This window comes from Thrips palmi, unplaced genomic scaffold, assembly GCF_012932325.1.
Source record: "Thrips palmi isolate BJ-2018 unplaced genomic scaffold, TpBJ-2018v1 HiC_scaffold_15, whole genome shotgun sequence".
Taxonomy (NCBI): Eukaryota; Metazoa; Arthropoda; class Insecta; order Thysanoptera; family Thripidae; genus Thrips; species Thrips palmi.
Window position 1 is genome coordinate 8181067 of NW_023144624.1, and position 15898 is coordinate 8196964.

The following is a 15898-nucleotide window of genomic DNA, read 5'->3' on the forward strand; positions in this document are numbered from 1 at the left end:
GCCACCCTCAAACAGCGAGGCTGTGCCACCCTAAAACCCAGCGAGGCTTTGCCAGCGTCAAACAGCGAGGCTGGCCACCCTCAAACAGCGAGGCTGTGCCAGCGTAAAACAGGAGGCTGTGCCAGCGTCAAACAGCGAGGCTGTGCCAGCGTCAAACAGCGAGGCTGTGCCAGCGTCAAACAGCGAGGCTGTGCCAGCGTCAAACAGCGAGGCTGTGCCAGCGTCAAACAGCGAGGCTGTGCCAGCGTCAAACAGCGAGGCTTTTGCCAGCGTAAAACAGCGAGGCTGTGCCAGCGTCAAACAGCGAGGCTGTGCCAGCGTCAAACAGCGAGGCTGTGCCAGCGTCAAACAGCGAGGCTGTGCCAGCGTCAAACAGCGAGGCTGTGCCAGCGTCAAACAGCGAGGCTGTGCCAGCGTCAAACAGCGAGGCTGTGCCAGCCTCACAAGCGAGGCTGTGCCGGCGTCAAACAGCAGGCTGTGCCCCCTCAACAGGGAGGCTGTGCCAGCGTCAAACAGCGAGGCTGTGCCACCCTCAAACAGCGAGGCTGTGCCAGCGTCAAACAGCGAGGCTGTGCCAGCCTCACACAGCGAGGCTGTGCCGGCGTCAAACAGCGGGGCCTGTGCCACCCTCAAACAGCGAGGCTGTGCCACCCTCAAACAGCGAGGCTGTGCCGGCGTCAAACAGCGAGGCTGTGCCGCGTCAAACAGGAGGCTGTGCCAGCGTCAAACAGCGAGGCTGTGCCAGCCTCACATAGCGAGGCTGTGCCGGCGTCAAACAGCGAGGCTGTGCCGGCGTCAAACAGGGAGGCTGTGCCAGCGTCAAACAGCGAGGCTGTGCCAGCCTCACACAGCGAGGCTGTGCCAGCGTCAAACAGCGAGGCTGTGCCAGCCTCACACAGCGAGGCTGTGCCAGCGTCAAACAGCGAGGCTGTGCCAGCGTCAAACAGCGAGGCTGTGCCAGCCTCACACAGCGAGGCTGTCCCGGCGTCAAACAGCGAGGCTGTGCCCCCTCAAACAGGGAGGCTGTGCCAGCGTCAAACAGCGAGGCTGTGCCACCCTCAACAGGGGAGGCTGTGCCAGCGTAAAACAGCGAGGCTGTGCCACCCTAAAACAGCGAGGCTGTGCCAGCGTCAAACAGCGAGGCTGTGCCAGCGTCAAACAGCGAGGCTGTGCCAGCGTCAAACAGCGAGGCTGTGCCACCCTCAAACAGCGAGGCTGTGCCACCCTCAACAGCGGGGCTTGCCACGTCAAACAGCGAGGCTGTGCCAGCGTCAAACAGCGAGGCTTGCCACCCTCAAACAGCGAGGCTTTGCCAGCGTCAAACAGCGAGGCTGTGCCAGCGTCAAACAGCGAGGCTGTGCCAGCGTCAAACAGCGAGGCTGTGCCAGCGTCAAACAGCGAGGCTGTGCCACCCTCAAACAGCGAGGCTGTGCCACCCTAAAACCCAGCGAGGCTTTGCCAGCGTAAAAATTCCAAACAGCGAGGCTGGCCAGCCTCACACAGCGAGGCTTTGCCAGCGTAAAACAGGGAGGCTGGCCACCCTCAAACAGCGAGGCTGTGCCAGCGTAAAACAGGAGGCTGTGCCAGCGTCAAACAGCGAGGCTGTGCCAGCGTCAAACAGCGAGGCTGTGCCAGCGTCAAACAGCGAGGCTGTGCCAGCGTCAAACAGCGAGGCTGTGCCAGCGTCAAACAGCGAGGCTGTGCCACCCTTTACACAGCGAGGCTGTGCCAGCGTCAAACAGCGAGGCTGTGCCAGCCTCACACAGCGAGGCTGTGCCAGCGTCAAACAGCGAGGCTGTGCCAGCGTCAAACAGCGAGGCTGTGCCACCCTCAAACAGCGAGGCTGTGCCGGCGTCAAACAGCGGGGCCTGTGCCAGCTCAAACAGCGAGGCTGTGCCGGGGTCAAACAGCGAGGCTGTGCCAGCGTCAAACAGCGAGGCTGTGCCAGCCTCACACAGCGAGGCTGTGCCAGCGTCAAACAGCGAGGCTGTGCCAGCCTCACACAGCGAGGCTGTGCCAGCGTCAAACAGCTAGGCTGTGCCAGCGTCAAACAGCGAGGCTGTGCCAGCGTCAAACAGCGAGGCTGTGCCAGCGTCAAACAGCGAGGCTGTGCCAGCGTCAGATCTGTGAGGAGCCCGTTAGGTTAGGACTGGTTGGACCATTATGTTTGATTATAATATCTGTCGAGAGTAGGGTAACATCCGTCGCGAGTAGAGTAAGATCTTTCCCGAGCCCGTTAGGTTTGGTTAGGATTGGTTGGACAGTTTAGATTTAGAATATTAAGTAGCCTTCCGTCGATGCAAGGAAAACCCAACCCAACCAACCCGACAACGGCATCTGCCCTATGACGTCTGCCATTTGGGGGAGTACATTATCCCTAGGGACCAAGTACTCCCCTGCTGGTGGGGGAGTACACCATCCCTAGGGCCAATGTACTCCCCCCCTCAAGAGAGGGGGAGTACCTTCACTCTAGGGATAGTGTACTCCCGGGGGAGTACACCATCCCTAGGGTCAATGTACTCCCCCTCTCTCGAGGTAGGGGAGTACACTATCCCCAGGGATGGTGTACTCTCCCTAAGGGGGGAGTACATTGTCCCTAGGGATGGTGTACTGGGGAGTAACTCAATCCGGGGAGTAGGATATCCCGCTTACACCGGCCACAGCGCCTGGCCAGGCTAGGGTAGGCACGCCCGCAACGCATGCCTGTGCCCGTGCTGCCTACTCCCGGCGGGCCACAGCGCGGCAGTAGGGTAGGCACGCCCGCAAGCATGCCTGCCGTGCTACCTCCCAGGCGGCCGGCCACAGCGCCTGGCCAGGCTAGGGTAGGCACGCCCGCAACGCATGCCTGTGCCCGTGCTGCCTACCTCCCAGGCGGCCGGCCACAGCGCCTGGCCAGGCTAGGGTAGGCACGCCCGCAACGCATGCCTGTGCCCGTGCTGCCTACCTCCCAGGCGCTTCCATGCGCAGGGCCTGCTTGGCGGCAACGGCCGCTACCGGCGTGTGTCCGCCGGCATCGGGGCGGGCCGGCGTTCCCCCTTTGTACTGAGCATCCGGAAATACTCCGCACGCTCCAGCGGGGAGTATCGACGTGTGCGCGGCGGGAGTATCTGCCGCCTGCGGTGCGGGCGGTGCGGGCCGCGGGCAGGGGGCGGCGGGCACCTCGTGGCGCCTTGTGGCCTCGGACTTAACGGGGCGCGTAAGGAAGAAACGCACACCGGAAGTGCCGAGTCAGTGTCGGGCCCAAGACATGACCCGGGAGGGGTTAGGCCGGGGGCAACCGCATGGACAAACACGCCAGCGAAGCCCCACGGCCCCACGGCGAGGCGCCGCGCCGAGACGCCTCGCGACTCTAGGGGCGCGGCGACGACGCCGCCACGCGGGGCGTGCATGTGGGGGGGATGATGATGCAACGCCGTCAAGTGCGAAGAGAAGGAGGGCCTCTCCTTGGCTGGTTTACGCCCCGGGCCGTGGTGGATCTCGATATCACGCCGCCTGCCATCCCCTCCCCAGCGCTGCCGCCCTGCCGGTTCGAGGCTTCGAGGACGCAGCTGACGGTTCCCAGTGGTTCCTTCCCTAACGAGCCACAACAAAGCCGCCTCGCCACGCCGCGCCACGCCACGCCACGCCGCGCACAATGGGCACTTGGCCGCATCAAACCATCAAACCGCCGTGATAACGATACTTAGCGCATCAGCGCCCCGCCGCAGCCTTGCCTCCAGCCTGGAGCGCTGGAGCAGCTGGAGCGGGGCGGGGTAAGCCGCACGGCGATGACGGCAAGGATGGGACTGCGCCGCGTGTGAACCAAGGGGTAGTACACGCATTTTCGGTTTCCGCCTTTTATTTTATCTCTTTTTCCGAGCGAGCGTGGAGCACGGCGGGAGATGCAAGGAGGCGGCCAAGGCATAAGGATTCAACTGCACGCAAAGCCCAAGCACACAGAGGACCGAGGAGGGCACGCTCAAACTAAGTGCGGTCAAGGCACTGAACGCAGTGGCCGCCCAAAAGCAGCAAATATTTTGTCAACCTTTTTAATGGGGTAGCTCCTTAACTGAGTGTGGTCAAGGCATTTTCGAGGCGGTGCATGAAAAAGAGTTCGGTCCTAAGAGTACCAGGCCCTTGTGAGAGGGCTTTGGCCACAGCCATATTGGACGCAAAGGCCTTTCAAGAGTAGCAATTGGATTTTCCTGTATTTTGACTACTTTGTGAGGATGCCGTGAGTCACGTCATTAGCTGCTGCTCCATCTCTACCGGCAGATTGCTGTGTTTTGTCACCCTCCTATTCTCGCCGTCGTCGGTGTGGACACTTGACTCGATTTGAATTAGTTTGGACCACAAATGATCCTCTGCTTTTCGGGTCCGCACAAGCCACCGCCTGCTAAAGGGCCACTAGCCGCCCCGCCCCGCCCCACCCCGCTGGGCCGCAATATCCATTTCCACAGCCGGGGCTCAGGGCTGAGACCGGGTGCTGATCCTCTTAGCGGCGCCTCGTCCCGCGTCGGCCGCGTCCCGTGGTGTCGCTATTGGCGCCCCGACTCTGTGGCTGTGGCCGGGAGCCTGCGCGACGCTGCGCCAGGCTGCGCCGCCCCGGCCACCCCGGACGCCCCTCCCCCTCGCGCCACCGGCTGCCATTGGCTCGCTGCGGCACGCCGCGCCACGCCGCACGCACGCACGCCGCCCCGGCCTCCCCGCGGCACGCCTAGCCACGCCTAGCCACGCCCCCGGCCGCAGACGTCGCGACGCTGCAGGACGACGTGCAGTGCATCCCTGGGCTGGCATGGCGGCATGACGACGGCGCCCAGCCCGGCCCTCACGCCGCCGGCGGACGAAATGGCGGAGCCGTGCCCGAGGCCGTGCCTCACCCCAAACGCCCCGAGGCACACGCCGTCCTCGCCCAGGGAGTTCTTCGCGCGCCTCTACGGCCACCTGGAGGACAACGCCAAGACGCCCCCGCCGACGCCGTCGCCCTCAGTGGTCGCGGCATCCGCCGACGTCCGCGAAGAGACCCCCACACCCGCGTTCGGCCTGGGTGCCGTGGGTGCCGTAGGTGCCGCCGAGGACCTCCGGAAACCAATCGCGATCCGGGGCTACCGGCACGGCGGCTTCCTGTCCGCGCCTGTCGTCGGGGTGGTCGGCCCGCGGGGGCTCCCCGCCGCTCCCTTCGCGCCGACCGCCTCCACGGAGTCCCCACTGGTGGCCGCCTCCGCTACGCTGAGTCCTCTGCCCCCTCTGGCCACGGGGGCGCACTTCCCCGCCTCCTTCTCGGCATTCCGTAAGTAGCTTTGTCTCAAGTCGTCGCACAAATGTCGTCAACTATCCAGGATTTCAATGAGTGACGTTATATCCGTTCGAATGTGAGGAGTGTCACGTTCATGCGAATTCACATTTGTTATGGAATGTGGATCGGCACGTTCGAACAAATGTGACGATCGTATCACGCCCAAACGAATGTGACATCGTATGCAAGCGAACAAGAGTTACATTCTTTAAACAATACTTGAACACTGCTTAAGATTTTTAGGACCAGTAACAGTGCAGGCGCGTCGGCTTCAGTCCCTCGAGTCCTGGGTTCGACTCCCGACAATTCTTTGCACTTTTTCACAGCCCCTCTCAGAGCGCTTCAAACTCGTCCCACGATCTATTCGCAGCATTTCCCAACTTTTTTCGACTGGTTCCCTGCCTTGCTCCCTGCATGCCAGGCTGGCAGTGGTTAAGTTAATTTTGTTGGGGTGCTGTCGAGGTTATTGAGCCAAGCGAACCATGCCGGAAGGCTTGTGTGTAGTGTGTGTCTCTCGGACCACTTAATTGAAATGCCATTGTGGCTACATTAACCAAGGGGTAACCAACTCAAGATTTTCATGTACACTGATTATATTTAGAGTATGATTACATGTGATTTCTTATGATTATAGGAGGTTATTATGTTGATTATTGGGAAATATTAGGGATTATTTGAGCGCCGACCTCGGAAAGCTGTTAAAGTGTCGGAAATTCAATATAGGTGACTTTGGGCAGCCACTGCATCCAGTTTAGTTGCGGTCAAAGGCCTCCCTCGACGCCTTACTATTTTGAAGGCCCTACTCTTTCATGCCCCGCCTCGGGAAGGCTTTGACCGCTAATAGTTTGGGAGCAGTGGTCTCACAAAAATGGTCAAAAAGTGAATGAATTTCAGGAAATCACCGTTTTTGCTGACTTTGAGCGGTCACTGCATCCAATTTAGTTGCGGTCAAAGGCCTCCCTCGACGCCTTACTATTCTGAAGACCCTACTCTTTCATGCCCCGCCTCGGGAAGGCTTTGACCGCTGATAGTTTGGGAGCAGTGGCCTCGCAAAAATGGTCAAAAAGTGAATGAATTTCAGAAAATCACCGTTTTCGCTGACTTTGAGCGGTCACTGCATCCAATTTAGTTGCGGTCAAAGGCCTCCCTCGATGCCTTACTATTCTGAAGACCCTACTCTTTTATGCCCCGCCTCGGGAAGGCTTTGACCGCTGATAGTTTGGGAGCAGTGGTCTCGCAAAAATGAATCCCCGAAAGTATGATTGTCATTTCACTGGATGATGTTGATTATTTCACTTGTTACCAACTAGACGTGCAATGATTATCTTGAGTTGGGTACCCCTTGACATTAACATCTTGAGGATTCACAGTGATCGTTTCCTCATACGACCGCTTGTGTTCGGAGGGCTGTTTCAGTATTTTCGTTTTGAACCATTGCGTTCAACTATTGAAAAGAAAATCAGAATGAGTTAGTGGTACCTTGGGACTGTGGGGCCCTCGCCCAGCCGCGGTCGTGTGATGTTATTGTAACGTTATTTCTTCGGTCTGTCACTCTCGATCTCACACGGAACGCCCGGTCCGGGTCCATGAGTGCGAGAGAGAGCGGGAGACCCGCTCGGAAATCAGTCAGCTGGTCTGGCCGGACCCGGCCCCGGCAACTAACTGTGAATAATCGCATAATTAGGGTCGGGCTGCTTGCTGCCTAATGGAGCGGGGGCAATGACAACACGGATCGCCAAATAATTAATAGCCGCAGATGGTTATTGGTGTCGTGTCCGTCGTGGCATCGCGTAGTCGCGTCCGACCGAACTCGTCCGCGCGGCGTGGGAGCGGCGCATCTGGCCTGCCGGCCTGCCGGCCTGCCTGCCTGCCGGCCTGCCTGCCTGCCGGCCTGCCTGCCTGCCTGCCTGCCTGCCTGCCTGCCTGCCTGCCGCCTGCCGCCTGCCGGCCTGCCGGCCTGCCTGCCTGCCTGCCCGCCTGCCTGCCTGCCGGCCTGCCGGCCTGCCTGCCTGCCTGCCCGCCTGCCTGCCTGCCGGCCGGCCTATGCCTCCCCGGCCGGTCCACCCCCGCCGTTCAAGTCCCCCGTCTGGATGCGACCCGTTGCCCGTTGACACCGCTAACAAGTCGCAAGATGGGGATGCTGCTAAACGCTGTGGGTGGCAGCTGTCCCGTGGTGCGAGGCTGCAAGCTCGGACTCGTAACGGCGGAGAGGCGGGAAGGCAGGATGAACGGGCGTTGGGCGTGCCGTGCTTACACATCGCGCCAGCACGGCAGGCCACGCACGGCAGGCACAGCCACGGCGCCAGCGGGCCGGGCGTTTTGTCACGGAGATTACTGAGAGGGACAACGCAGCGACAACGGAGCGACAACAGCGGCGACGAGACAAAATGAAAATGCCACGCCCGAACGGCTGCGGGCAAATCGCGTTACGCCCCCACCCCCCGCCGCCACCCCGCCCCCTTCTCTCGCGGATGCCGCCGCCCAAGTACCCTCGCCTACCCCCCACCCCTTTCCCTGCCGAAGTTGGGTCCTCTCACACGCCTCATATCACAGCCAGACGGCAGGACCGCAACAAAGGCCGGCTTTGCTCTGCCTCCTCCCCCTCCCCAGCCACTCTGCTTGCTGCTTGGTGCTGCTTGGCGCCGGGGGTGTTTGCCACACATTGCCGAGCGCGGATGAGGTTTTTGAAACTGTTCCCAGCGGCCCTCTGAAAAAGAGTGCCAATTTCGGGCGCGAACCTGCGCTACCCCCGGCAGACGGTGTGCTGACGGCGTGCTCCTTGTTGTTCCAGTGGCCCGGCGGCGGCGCAAAGAGGGTCGCGGCCCGCGGCGGCAGCGGACCACATTCAGCGCGCACCAGACACTGCGCCTGGAGCTCCAGTTCGCGCGCTCCGAGTACGTGTCGCGCGCGCGGCGCACCGAGCTGGCGCACGCCCTCAGCCTCAGCGAGACGCAGATCAAGATCTGGTTCCAGAACAGGCGCGCCAAGGACAAGCGCATCGAGAAGGCACACCAGGACCAGCACTACCGGTCAGTCGCCATCTCGTTCTTGTGGCATTCATGACATAATTTGCGCGTGCGCGTGCGTGCGTGTGCGCGTGCCGTTCGGGGTCATGGGGGTGTACCTGGCTGGCCGGAACGGCACGGCGCGGTGCTGCGCGCGGAGCGGCGCGGTGCGGCGACCCTCTGATAAGCAATCAGAGGGTCAGATAGCAATCAGAACCAGCGCCGGCCGCGGCTCACGTGGCTTCCCGCCTGATCAACCTCGCCTTATTCTTTTCTCCGCGCCACCCCCTCACCCCGCCTCGCCCTGGCCGCCAGTGATTGAGAGAACGCCAATACATTTCAATGCGCGCTCTCCGTGATTCTCCTCCGTTTTTATTGTTTGTTTTTTTCGCGTCTTCTTGGACTGATGAACCCCGCGGCCGCGGTTTGCGTCCCTTTAATCAGAACGCCGGCCTCGGCGGTGAGCAGCAGCAGGGCCGGACGACGAGTCCGCGCTCCGTCGCTCTGTCTCCCTCGCACTGCACTGCGCTGCGGTGACGTGATTTGACGAGACGTGAGATGCGGCGCGCCGCGGCGTCGGGGGTGGAGTCCGAGCCGAGAGCACCTCGCTCGCTGGGTGGACTGCGCCGCTTGCGTTCGGCTGCGGCTCGGTTGGGTTCGGGTGCAGTCGGGCGTGCTCGCCGCGCCTCGCCGTGCCTAGCAGTGCCGTGCCACTCGCTCACCGGCTCATTTAATAATGAGGATGAGGACAGGGGTCGCGCGGACTTAGCGCGTTATCGCCGCCCGCATCGCCGCGGCGACAACAAACTCGCGCATGGCTTCGCCGGGAGGGAGAGCCGTCCGGGGGAGGAAATCTGTTGCGACAGCCGTCATCAGGCCGTCATACGGACGGAGAGAGCACGCGGTATTTCTGGGCACCCGGCACTATTGTAGCGCTGCGAACTGCAAGCAGTATGAAAACTACGTCTCCGGAAGCAAGTGAGTCCGTGCTGTTCATATCCGTTTCGCTGGGATTTCGACTTTTCTCCAATTGGCGCCAAAGCAGACCGGGCTTGGCCTAAAGCCTGGCGCACTTCATCAGGCGCTGCACTGGATCCGCTTTCAATCCGTGCCGCCCCGGCTCGGCTGGCGCGGCTGGCTGGGCCTGCCGGCTGGTTCCGGTCCCGGCCGGGCTTCTGTTCCGGCCAATCAGAAGCCTGGCAAGGGGTGCGCATGGCGGGGCGCGGCGGCGCGGCAGGATCGCCTTACACAGGGGCGGTAGATCCGCTTCGCCGCCCTGCAGGCCATGCCATGCCGGGCCATGCCCTCTGCCGGACACGGCCGGACATTGCGTTCGAGGACGCTGCCGGACGCGAGGCCCTGGAGGCCCTGGAGGCCCTGGAGGCCCTGGAGGCCCTGGAGGCCCTGGAGGCCCTGGACGCGGCCGGCGTGCGTGTGCGCCCGAGCCGCGATAGTGCATCGAGCAGCAGAGCAGCCCGGCAGGCCACCACCTAACCATAAACATGAGAAATGACAGGAGAATTAGCCTCGCTTCCGCTTTAATTTGCTTGACTACCCTCTCCCCCTCCCCTCTGCGCCACCCCGCGCCCCGCAAGCACCCCATCATCAACCACTCGTTTCCTTTTCATTGCGCGGCTAGTGAGTGGGGGAGGGGGTGGATTACGCACTCGGTGATCAAGTGTTAATACAGTCCAATCCGCGTGTTTACGGCACGGTCCATCGGCCACCTCATGCCGCCGGCCCCTGTTCGCAGCGTCTTCTTCGCCCTCTTCCCCTTCCCCTCCCCCTCCCTGCTCGCGTGCCTCGCGAAGTAATCACGCCGGCCATCCTCTAAACGCAACAACGTGTAAATGGCCATAGTGGCAACGGGCAGCGCCGCCAGGGCAGCCGGGCCTCCTGGCAGTGCTATGTAGCGCTCGGAGGATGAGCGGCAAACACGAAGGGACACCTGTCGCGCTCCCAGGCCTTGCCCAGGCCATGCCCGCGGAGGCCGGGTAAAGTGGAGGTCCTTCAGTCCTTCCTCTTCCGGTGCACTGGTGTACGTTGCACTCATGGAGAACGTCGTTAGGACAAACGAGCTACGGCACCTGGTTGAAAGTGCGTTGACGTTGCCCTCCTTGTCCTGCAGCATGGCGCTGGCCTCGGGGCTGGTGCCCGGCTTCCCATCGTCGTCCGCCTTCTGCACGCTGTGCCTGTACAAGGACGGCTCGCACCACCAGCACCACGGCCCCGGCCACAGCCCTGCCGACCTCCACCACGGCGCCCCGGCCAGCCCGGACAGCCCCGAGGACCCCGACAGCCCGGACAGCCCCGCCAGCTCTGCCGGCTCCCCCGCCACGCCAAGGATGCCGTCCTCGAGGCCGCCGCCTTCGCCGTGAGGACAGCGCCCTCTCAGAGCCCGTTTCTACTGTTCTAGTCATACTTCTAGTTACCACCGCATCCCTGTCCCGGCGAGCCTTTTATATTTACTGTTTTCGTCTCTCGTTTTGAGCGTGTAAAATATTATTGTAATAGTGATAGTGCACTGACATTATGTTTACGAGCGTTAAGTAAAACAATAGTCTTTGTTCTTCTTGATTTTTTTTCTCTCCCTGCTATTGATTTATGTCACTTCGAAGCTGATCCAAGCGCGTAAATTTAAGCATGTGCACACACACTCGTACACACACGAGCGCGCGCGCGCGAATGAGGGAGAAAGGCGCACCCTCCCCACCCCACTGTGCAAATCCTCGGTGGAGGATAAAGAAGATAAAGGTTTGGAGCGGGCCGCGCCGCCCTGCGGTGGCGTGCAGGCGTTGTTGACTTTGGACGTCTCGTGCGAGTAACGAGTTAACGAGACGAGAGCGACGGGGGACGGGGCGCTCTCCAGGCGCGACTAGGGCGCGCGGCGCACGGCCAGGGTGCCGTCAGTGGCCACTGGTCGCGCGTCGGCGTCACCGCGCACGTCGCCATGGTGTCGGAAGCGTGGCGACGGCCCAGCAAGGCGGCGGTGCAGGCGGAGAGTCCTCAGCGTGGCGTCGGCGACCCCGTCAAGGGTCCAGCCACGGTGGGGCCGGCCGAGGCGGAGACTCTGTTCCAGGAGCTGGCCCCTCTCCGCAGCACCATGTTCCTGCTGGCGCTGTGGCCCATCTACAGCGACTCCAAAGGTAGGCCGAGTCGTCCCGAGTCCCGCCCAGCACCCACGTCCTCGACGGCCCACTTCTGCGACCCTGGAAACCCAACCCGTTCCTATTCGCAGGCCGCGCCAAGGCGTCCGCGGTCTCGCAGTCCTCGTGCTACACCGTGCTGGTGTACGCCCTGTGGTCCGTGCTCAGCGTGCGCGCGTTGGGCGAACGCTGGAGCGCCTTCGCGTCCGGGGCTGCCGCCGAAGGCGCAGTGGAGGCCTCCACCCTCAACCACCGCATCTACCACCTCATCCTGATCGTCCTGCTGACGCACCACTGGGTCATCCCCGTCTGCATCTGGCCCGAGGCCCGAGCCCTTGCCAAGTACCTCAACGCCTGGACCAGCTTCCAGGTAGGGCGTAGAGCTGACCGAGTCCAGAGTCCTGGGGGCGTGGCGTACAGTTGTGCCGATCTTTGAGTCATGGTGCTGGCTGCTGGCGCTGTCAGGCCGAGTGGTGCAGGCTGACGGGTCGGCCCCTCGTGCTGGGGCTTCGCCGGCGGGCAGTGGCCTACACCGCGGTGGGGCTGCTGCTGCCGCTACCACTGGTGCTGCTCATGGTGCGGGTGGGGATGCCGATCCTGCACGCCGTTGCCTTCTTCCCGCCCTTGAGCTTCTTCTCCCTCGTCGGCGGCGTCTGGACCACCCTCTGCAGGGCCGTGGAGCACTCGGCCAGCTCCCTGCGCCAGCTCCACAGCGAGGTGAGCGACGGCACTGCCAGGGCCGCCTAGGCCGCAGTGACGCGCCGGTCGCGGGGAATTACCTTGACGTGTGTACGTGTGCAGGACAGGGACCGCGGCCTGGGCCTTCTTGACGTGCGTGCGCACGGCATGCTCTGGCTGCACCTGCGCGCCCTCGCCTCCCAGACGGGCGCGGCGCAGTCCAGCACGCTTGTGGTGTACACGGTGTACTCCATGGCACTGGGCCTGGTGGCGGCAATGGGCGTGCTCATCGCGCTCACGCATGCCGACTTGAGCCTCGGCAACGTGATGCAGGCCCTATTTATGGTGCAGAACCTTCACCACATCTACACCGTTCACGAGCACGGCCACCGCGCCGCTCACAGCGTGAGTACCCCACCCCCTGCCGAAACTCCCCCTCCCTTTTTTTGCACTCCTTTTGAATGAATTTGGAGGGCGGAGCAAGCGGATTTTGTTTCAGGCTAGCAAGGCTTTGCAGTTTGAGATGTTGAGCATGAAGCCACCGTTGAAGGAGAAGGATTTGATGAATGCAGAGGTACAGTAGTAAACTTGGCTGATGTGCAATTTGTAAAATGACCCAACAAAAAATGTCTTTGAGCTGGTTTTGATAATTTAAGGCCATTTATGATGAAATAAAGTTAATTTTTGAGTAGTGTCTCTGACTTTAGAACATATTATGTTGCTGATTTTTTTTACAATTATACTTATTTTAGGTTCGCACCTTACTGATTGCAACAGCAGCGCACAGTGAACATGATATTGCTACAATAAGTGTGGGGGGCTTTGCTGCTTGTTCGCGTTCCAGCATAATTGAGGTGTGTAACCAGAATAAACTATCTCTTTCTTACCGCCCACAATATAAATTGTTTGAGTTCTTTTCCTACAGGTGTACAACATGCTGCTATTAAATCTTCTTGTTCTTTTGCAATTTGCTTATTTTGCTTACTGAAAAGGTAATAAAGAACACAAACAAAATTGTCTTGACATCTAAATTATTTTAATAGAAATAAAGACAGGGAAGATATTAAGATAAAAAAAATAAAAAGACATTCTTCAACAGGTACTTATAAGCGCCCATCCAGGGTAATCAATGGGAAGTACAACTAATCATGAAACAACGATAGCAAGGCAACAATTTTTTCTTATAATGCGAAAGAAGACTAGTTAACATTTTTGAGCGCTTCAGATAAATCTGTATTATAGACATATATCATTTTCCTGGTAAATGTACTAACACTAGTGAGACAAATAGTAAAAAAACTTTTAGTTGAAAGAGCTTCAGATAGAAGTTCTATGGTTCTTACGCGACATTCATTACTGCTCTGGTATTGTGCCTGAGAACAACCTGCAGGAAAATTAAAATAAAAGTGAAAAAAGAAATGAGACCTTCTTTTAATTTTACGTTGGGGCATGATGGTAAAAAAGTGATATCACACTAACCCAGAAATTTAGCAGCATTTTCTCGGATGACATAAACACTTAGTGGCTTACCCCAAGCATCCTCTAAGGTAAGCTTCAGCCTGAATGCTATGTGAATTCTGGGAGGTGGGGCACCTTAAAGGCAAAGAGAAAACATATGAATGAGAACCATTTTTGGTGGCAAAAGTCAGGCAAGAAAAATAAGCTTACCATCCCCATCACAAATAGGACATAATGGAATTTTAGTAGAAGTAGCTTTATTTATCTTCCAGCAAAGTTTAGAATAATAAGAATAGGTTCCACACGTTTCACATACTCCAGAAAGCAAATTTTTTGGACCATTAGTCTTAAGCACTGAAACACCAACAGGCAGTGAAGCGCAGCATGTAGATAAGGCGAATGCATAGTAATGCTTGATGCATAACTCAGAGGCAAGAATCAAAACAGTTATTACCTTCAAGCTTTGGTTTAACTCTTATAATCCTGACCTTTGATGAATAACAAGGCCACTTAAAATTTGTCATAGAATTTACATCAATGTAAACTTTATTTTCCTGAACTAGAAGAGGTAAAAAAAAGGGCTTGGTAGTTAGTTAAAAACAGATCTTAAACTTTCTTAGCTTGATGCATACCTTTAAAGTCCATAAAATTGGGATTCCTAAGAAAAATGTTGCCCTCATCATCTGCGGCAGGTATCTCTGCCCCATAGTTACAAGAGGGCTAGACACACACAAAAGAACAGAGATTATCTCTGAAAAGAAACGTGTTTACAACCAGACAAAAAAGTTACCCAGTATCAAGCTATACTTACTTTTTGGAACTCAATAGAATCAGATTCTATCAAGAGTGGTGATTGACCACAGTTTTCTTCAGCACAGATAATACCAGGACATGAACTGCTTCCTGCTAGCATTGAGCTAGAAAAATCATCACTTTGTACAGTACTGTCTAAACTGTTAATGTTTCTAGAGAGAACCCCTCTAGTCTCTTCCTGGGCCACAATAGCTTCAGGAGCGAGTTTACCAATTTCTGAATTCTTGATTGAAGAAGGTACTTCCTCAACATACTTTCTTTTCTTGGATAATGGGCTGGGTTGGTATTCCTGTCTTTTTTCAGTTGAGCTTGCCTGTTTTTTAGCAATATTTACAGTAGATTCAGCTTCCTCATTGAGAGACCTTAATTCTGAACTGCTTCGCTTTCTCGAAGGACCAGCTTCAGTTTCATTCTCCTTCAGGTTGTGATCATAAAACGGATTCTTTACTAAGTCTTTTTTCATGGAAGAACCAGCTGCAGGATTAAGAAATACTTTTCTGGAGCTGGTTACAATATCTGCTTGACTTATTGATGGACGTGTCGAAATGTTTGGTTCTTCATTTGTGGAAGTAAAGGCACCATTCATAGAAGTATCTGTACCATTTGTTGGTATCATTTCAGAGCTGTCAAACAATCTTCTGAGAAGGGAAATTTCTCTTAGCTCTGAAATACGTTCCTTTGCTTTATCTGGAATTGGTATTGAATTAACAGAATGCAGTAAAAAAGTAAACATTGGCTTGGATTCATTTTGTAATTACCAGTCAAAGTGATATTTTTGGCCGAGGAGGTAAAATTAAACTCAGGGTCATGATCTTTTGTAAAACCCACAACATCAAACGCGTTAAAAACACGTCCATCAAAACCTCCTATCCATGTTTCTATCTGAAATGAGAACTTTTTGAAAAGGCTTGCAGTTCATTCATTCAAGTACAGTTTCTGTAATGATGCATAAGCAGAAAGAGAAAGTAGCATCCGTATGTTTTCTTCCGAAATATATATATCAGTACCTTTACTCGGTGAAAGCGCAGTATGTCACCGACACAAAACTTGGGTACCTGATCTCCACGGGCAAAACAATTCATACGAAAGAGCTTATCAGGTGGTAGGCTATCATCATATATGTGGTAAATAGAATGGAGTGAACCTGTTGAAGTAGGAACAGAGTCCTGTGGAAAAAGAAGGTGATAAAACCGGTTAGATACAATTCCTAATAAAAAAAATATTAAAAATCAAAATTTTAAAAATTGAACTTACCTTGATAACCTCTACTAATATCCCAAATACATTAAACTCATAACCCGGTTCAACATCATTGAGCTTTGTGTACTGGTACTCTTCCCTAACCTTTTTAGGACGCATTTTATTAGAACGCGTTTAATGCATGTATCCTTTATTTACCCTCTCAAAATCAACAAGTTTCAAAGACAGTGTTTTGGTTTTTGATAACGCGCGGCGTCGCTTGGTCGCTGGCAGTTGTTCTTCTTCCCGTTGTGCCCGTCCGACATCCAAATCTAGGTGGCCGT

General features: G+C 57.0%; 3 protein-coding genes across 5 annotated transcripts; 2 read left to right on the forward strand and 1 right to left on the reverse strand.

The window, feature by feature from the left end:
* Positions 1–4782: 4782 nt before the first annotated feature.
* On the forward strand, positions 4783–10815 carry LOC117641163 (homeobox protein rough). The gene is made up of 4 exons (XM_034378300.1): positions 4783–5269; positions 8067–8304; positions 9256–9258; positions 10409–10815. The coding sequence occupies exons 1-4, from the start codon at positions 4783–4785 to the stop codon at positions 10656–10658; spliced, it is 978 nt and encodes a 325-aa protein (XP_034234191.1). The 3' UTR covers positions 10659–10815.
* A 528-nt stretch (positions 10816–11343) lies between these two features.
* LOC117641391 (gustatory and odorant receptor 63a-like) lies at positions 11344–13212 on the forward strand. Its single transcript, XM_034378668.1, has 7 exons — positions 11344–11426; positions 11519–11796; positions 11892–12143; positions 12228–12509; positions 12589–12678; positions 12857–12958; positions 13030–13212. The coding sequence occupies exons 1-7, from the start codon at positions 11384–11386 to the stop codon at positions 13090–13092; spliced, it is 1110 nt and encodes a 369-aa protein (XP_034234559.1). The 5' UTR covers positions 11344–11383; the 3' UTR covers positions 13093–13212.
* Positions 13120–15839, reverse strand: LOC117641390. 3 transcript variants are annotated; one of them, XM_034378664.1, is made up of 9 exons: positions 15630–15839; positions 15383–15541; positions 15134–15257; positions 14374–15062; positions 14195–14282; positions 14017–14121; positions 13773–13916; positions 13584–13697; positions 13121–13488 (listed from the first exon to the last, which is right to left on the reverse strand). In XM_034378664.1, exons 1-9 carry the CDS (start codon positions 15732–15734, stop codon positions 13304–13306), a joined length of 1713 nt encoding a protein of 570 aa, XP_034234555.1. In that variant the 5' UTR covers positions 15735–15839; the 3' UTR covers positions 13121–13303. The 3 variants fall into 3 exon arrangements, with proteins under 3 accessions (XP_034234557.1, XP_034234555.1, XP_034234558.1); XM_034378666.1 differs by lacking the exon at positions 13773–13916 and having other exon boundaries at positions 13120–13488; XM_034378667.1 differs by lacking the exons at positions 13773–13916; positions 14017–14121.
* Between the last annotated feature and the right edge of the window lie 59 nt (positions 15840–15898).

Bases quoted from the DNA above. Each gene is read 5' to 3' on its own strand.
- LOC117641163 (XM_034378300.1), top strand. From the start codon at position 4,783: ATGACGACGGCGCCCAGCCCGGCCCTCACGCCGCCGGCGGACGAAATG. The intron at 5,270-8,066 runs GTAAGTAGCTTT...TTGTTGTTCCAG, and splicing joins CGCCTCCTTCTCGGCATTCC to TGGCCCGGCGGCGGCGCAAA.
- LOC117641390 (XM_034378664.1), bottom strand. From the start codon at position 15,734: ATGCGTCCTAAAAAGGTTAGGGAAGAGTACCAGTACACAAAGCTCAAT. The intron at 15,063-15,133 runs GTAATTACAAAA...TACCAATTCCAG, and splicing joins CAAAAATATCACTTTGACTG to ATAAAGCAAAGGAACGTATT. The intron at 13,698-13,772 runs GTAAGCTTATTT...TTTGCCTTTAAG, and splicing joins TCCTATTTGTGATGGGGATG to GTGCCCCACCTCCCAGAATT.
- LOC117641391 (XM_034378668.1), top strand. From the start codon at position 11,384: ATGTTCCTGCTGGCGCTGTGGCCCATCTACAGCGACTCCAAAG. The intron at 11,427-11,518 runs GTAGGCCGAGTC...TCCTATTCGCAG, and splicing joins CATCTACAGCGACTCCAAAG to GCCGCGCCAAGGCGTCCGCG. The intron at 12,679-12,856 runs GTACAGTAGTAA...TACTTATTTTAG, and splicing joins AGGATTTGATGAATGCAGAG to GTTCGCACCTTACTGATTGC.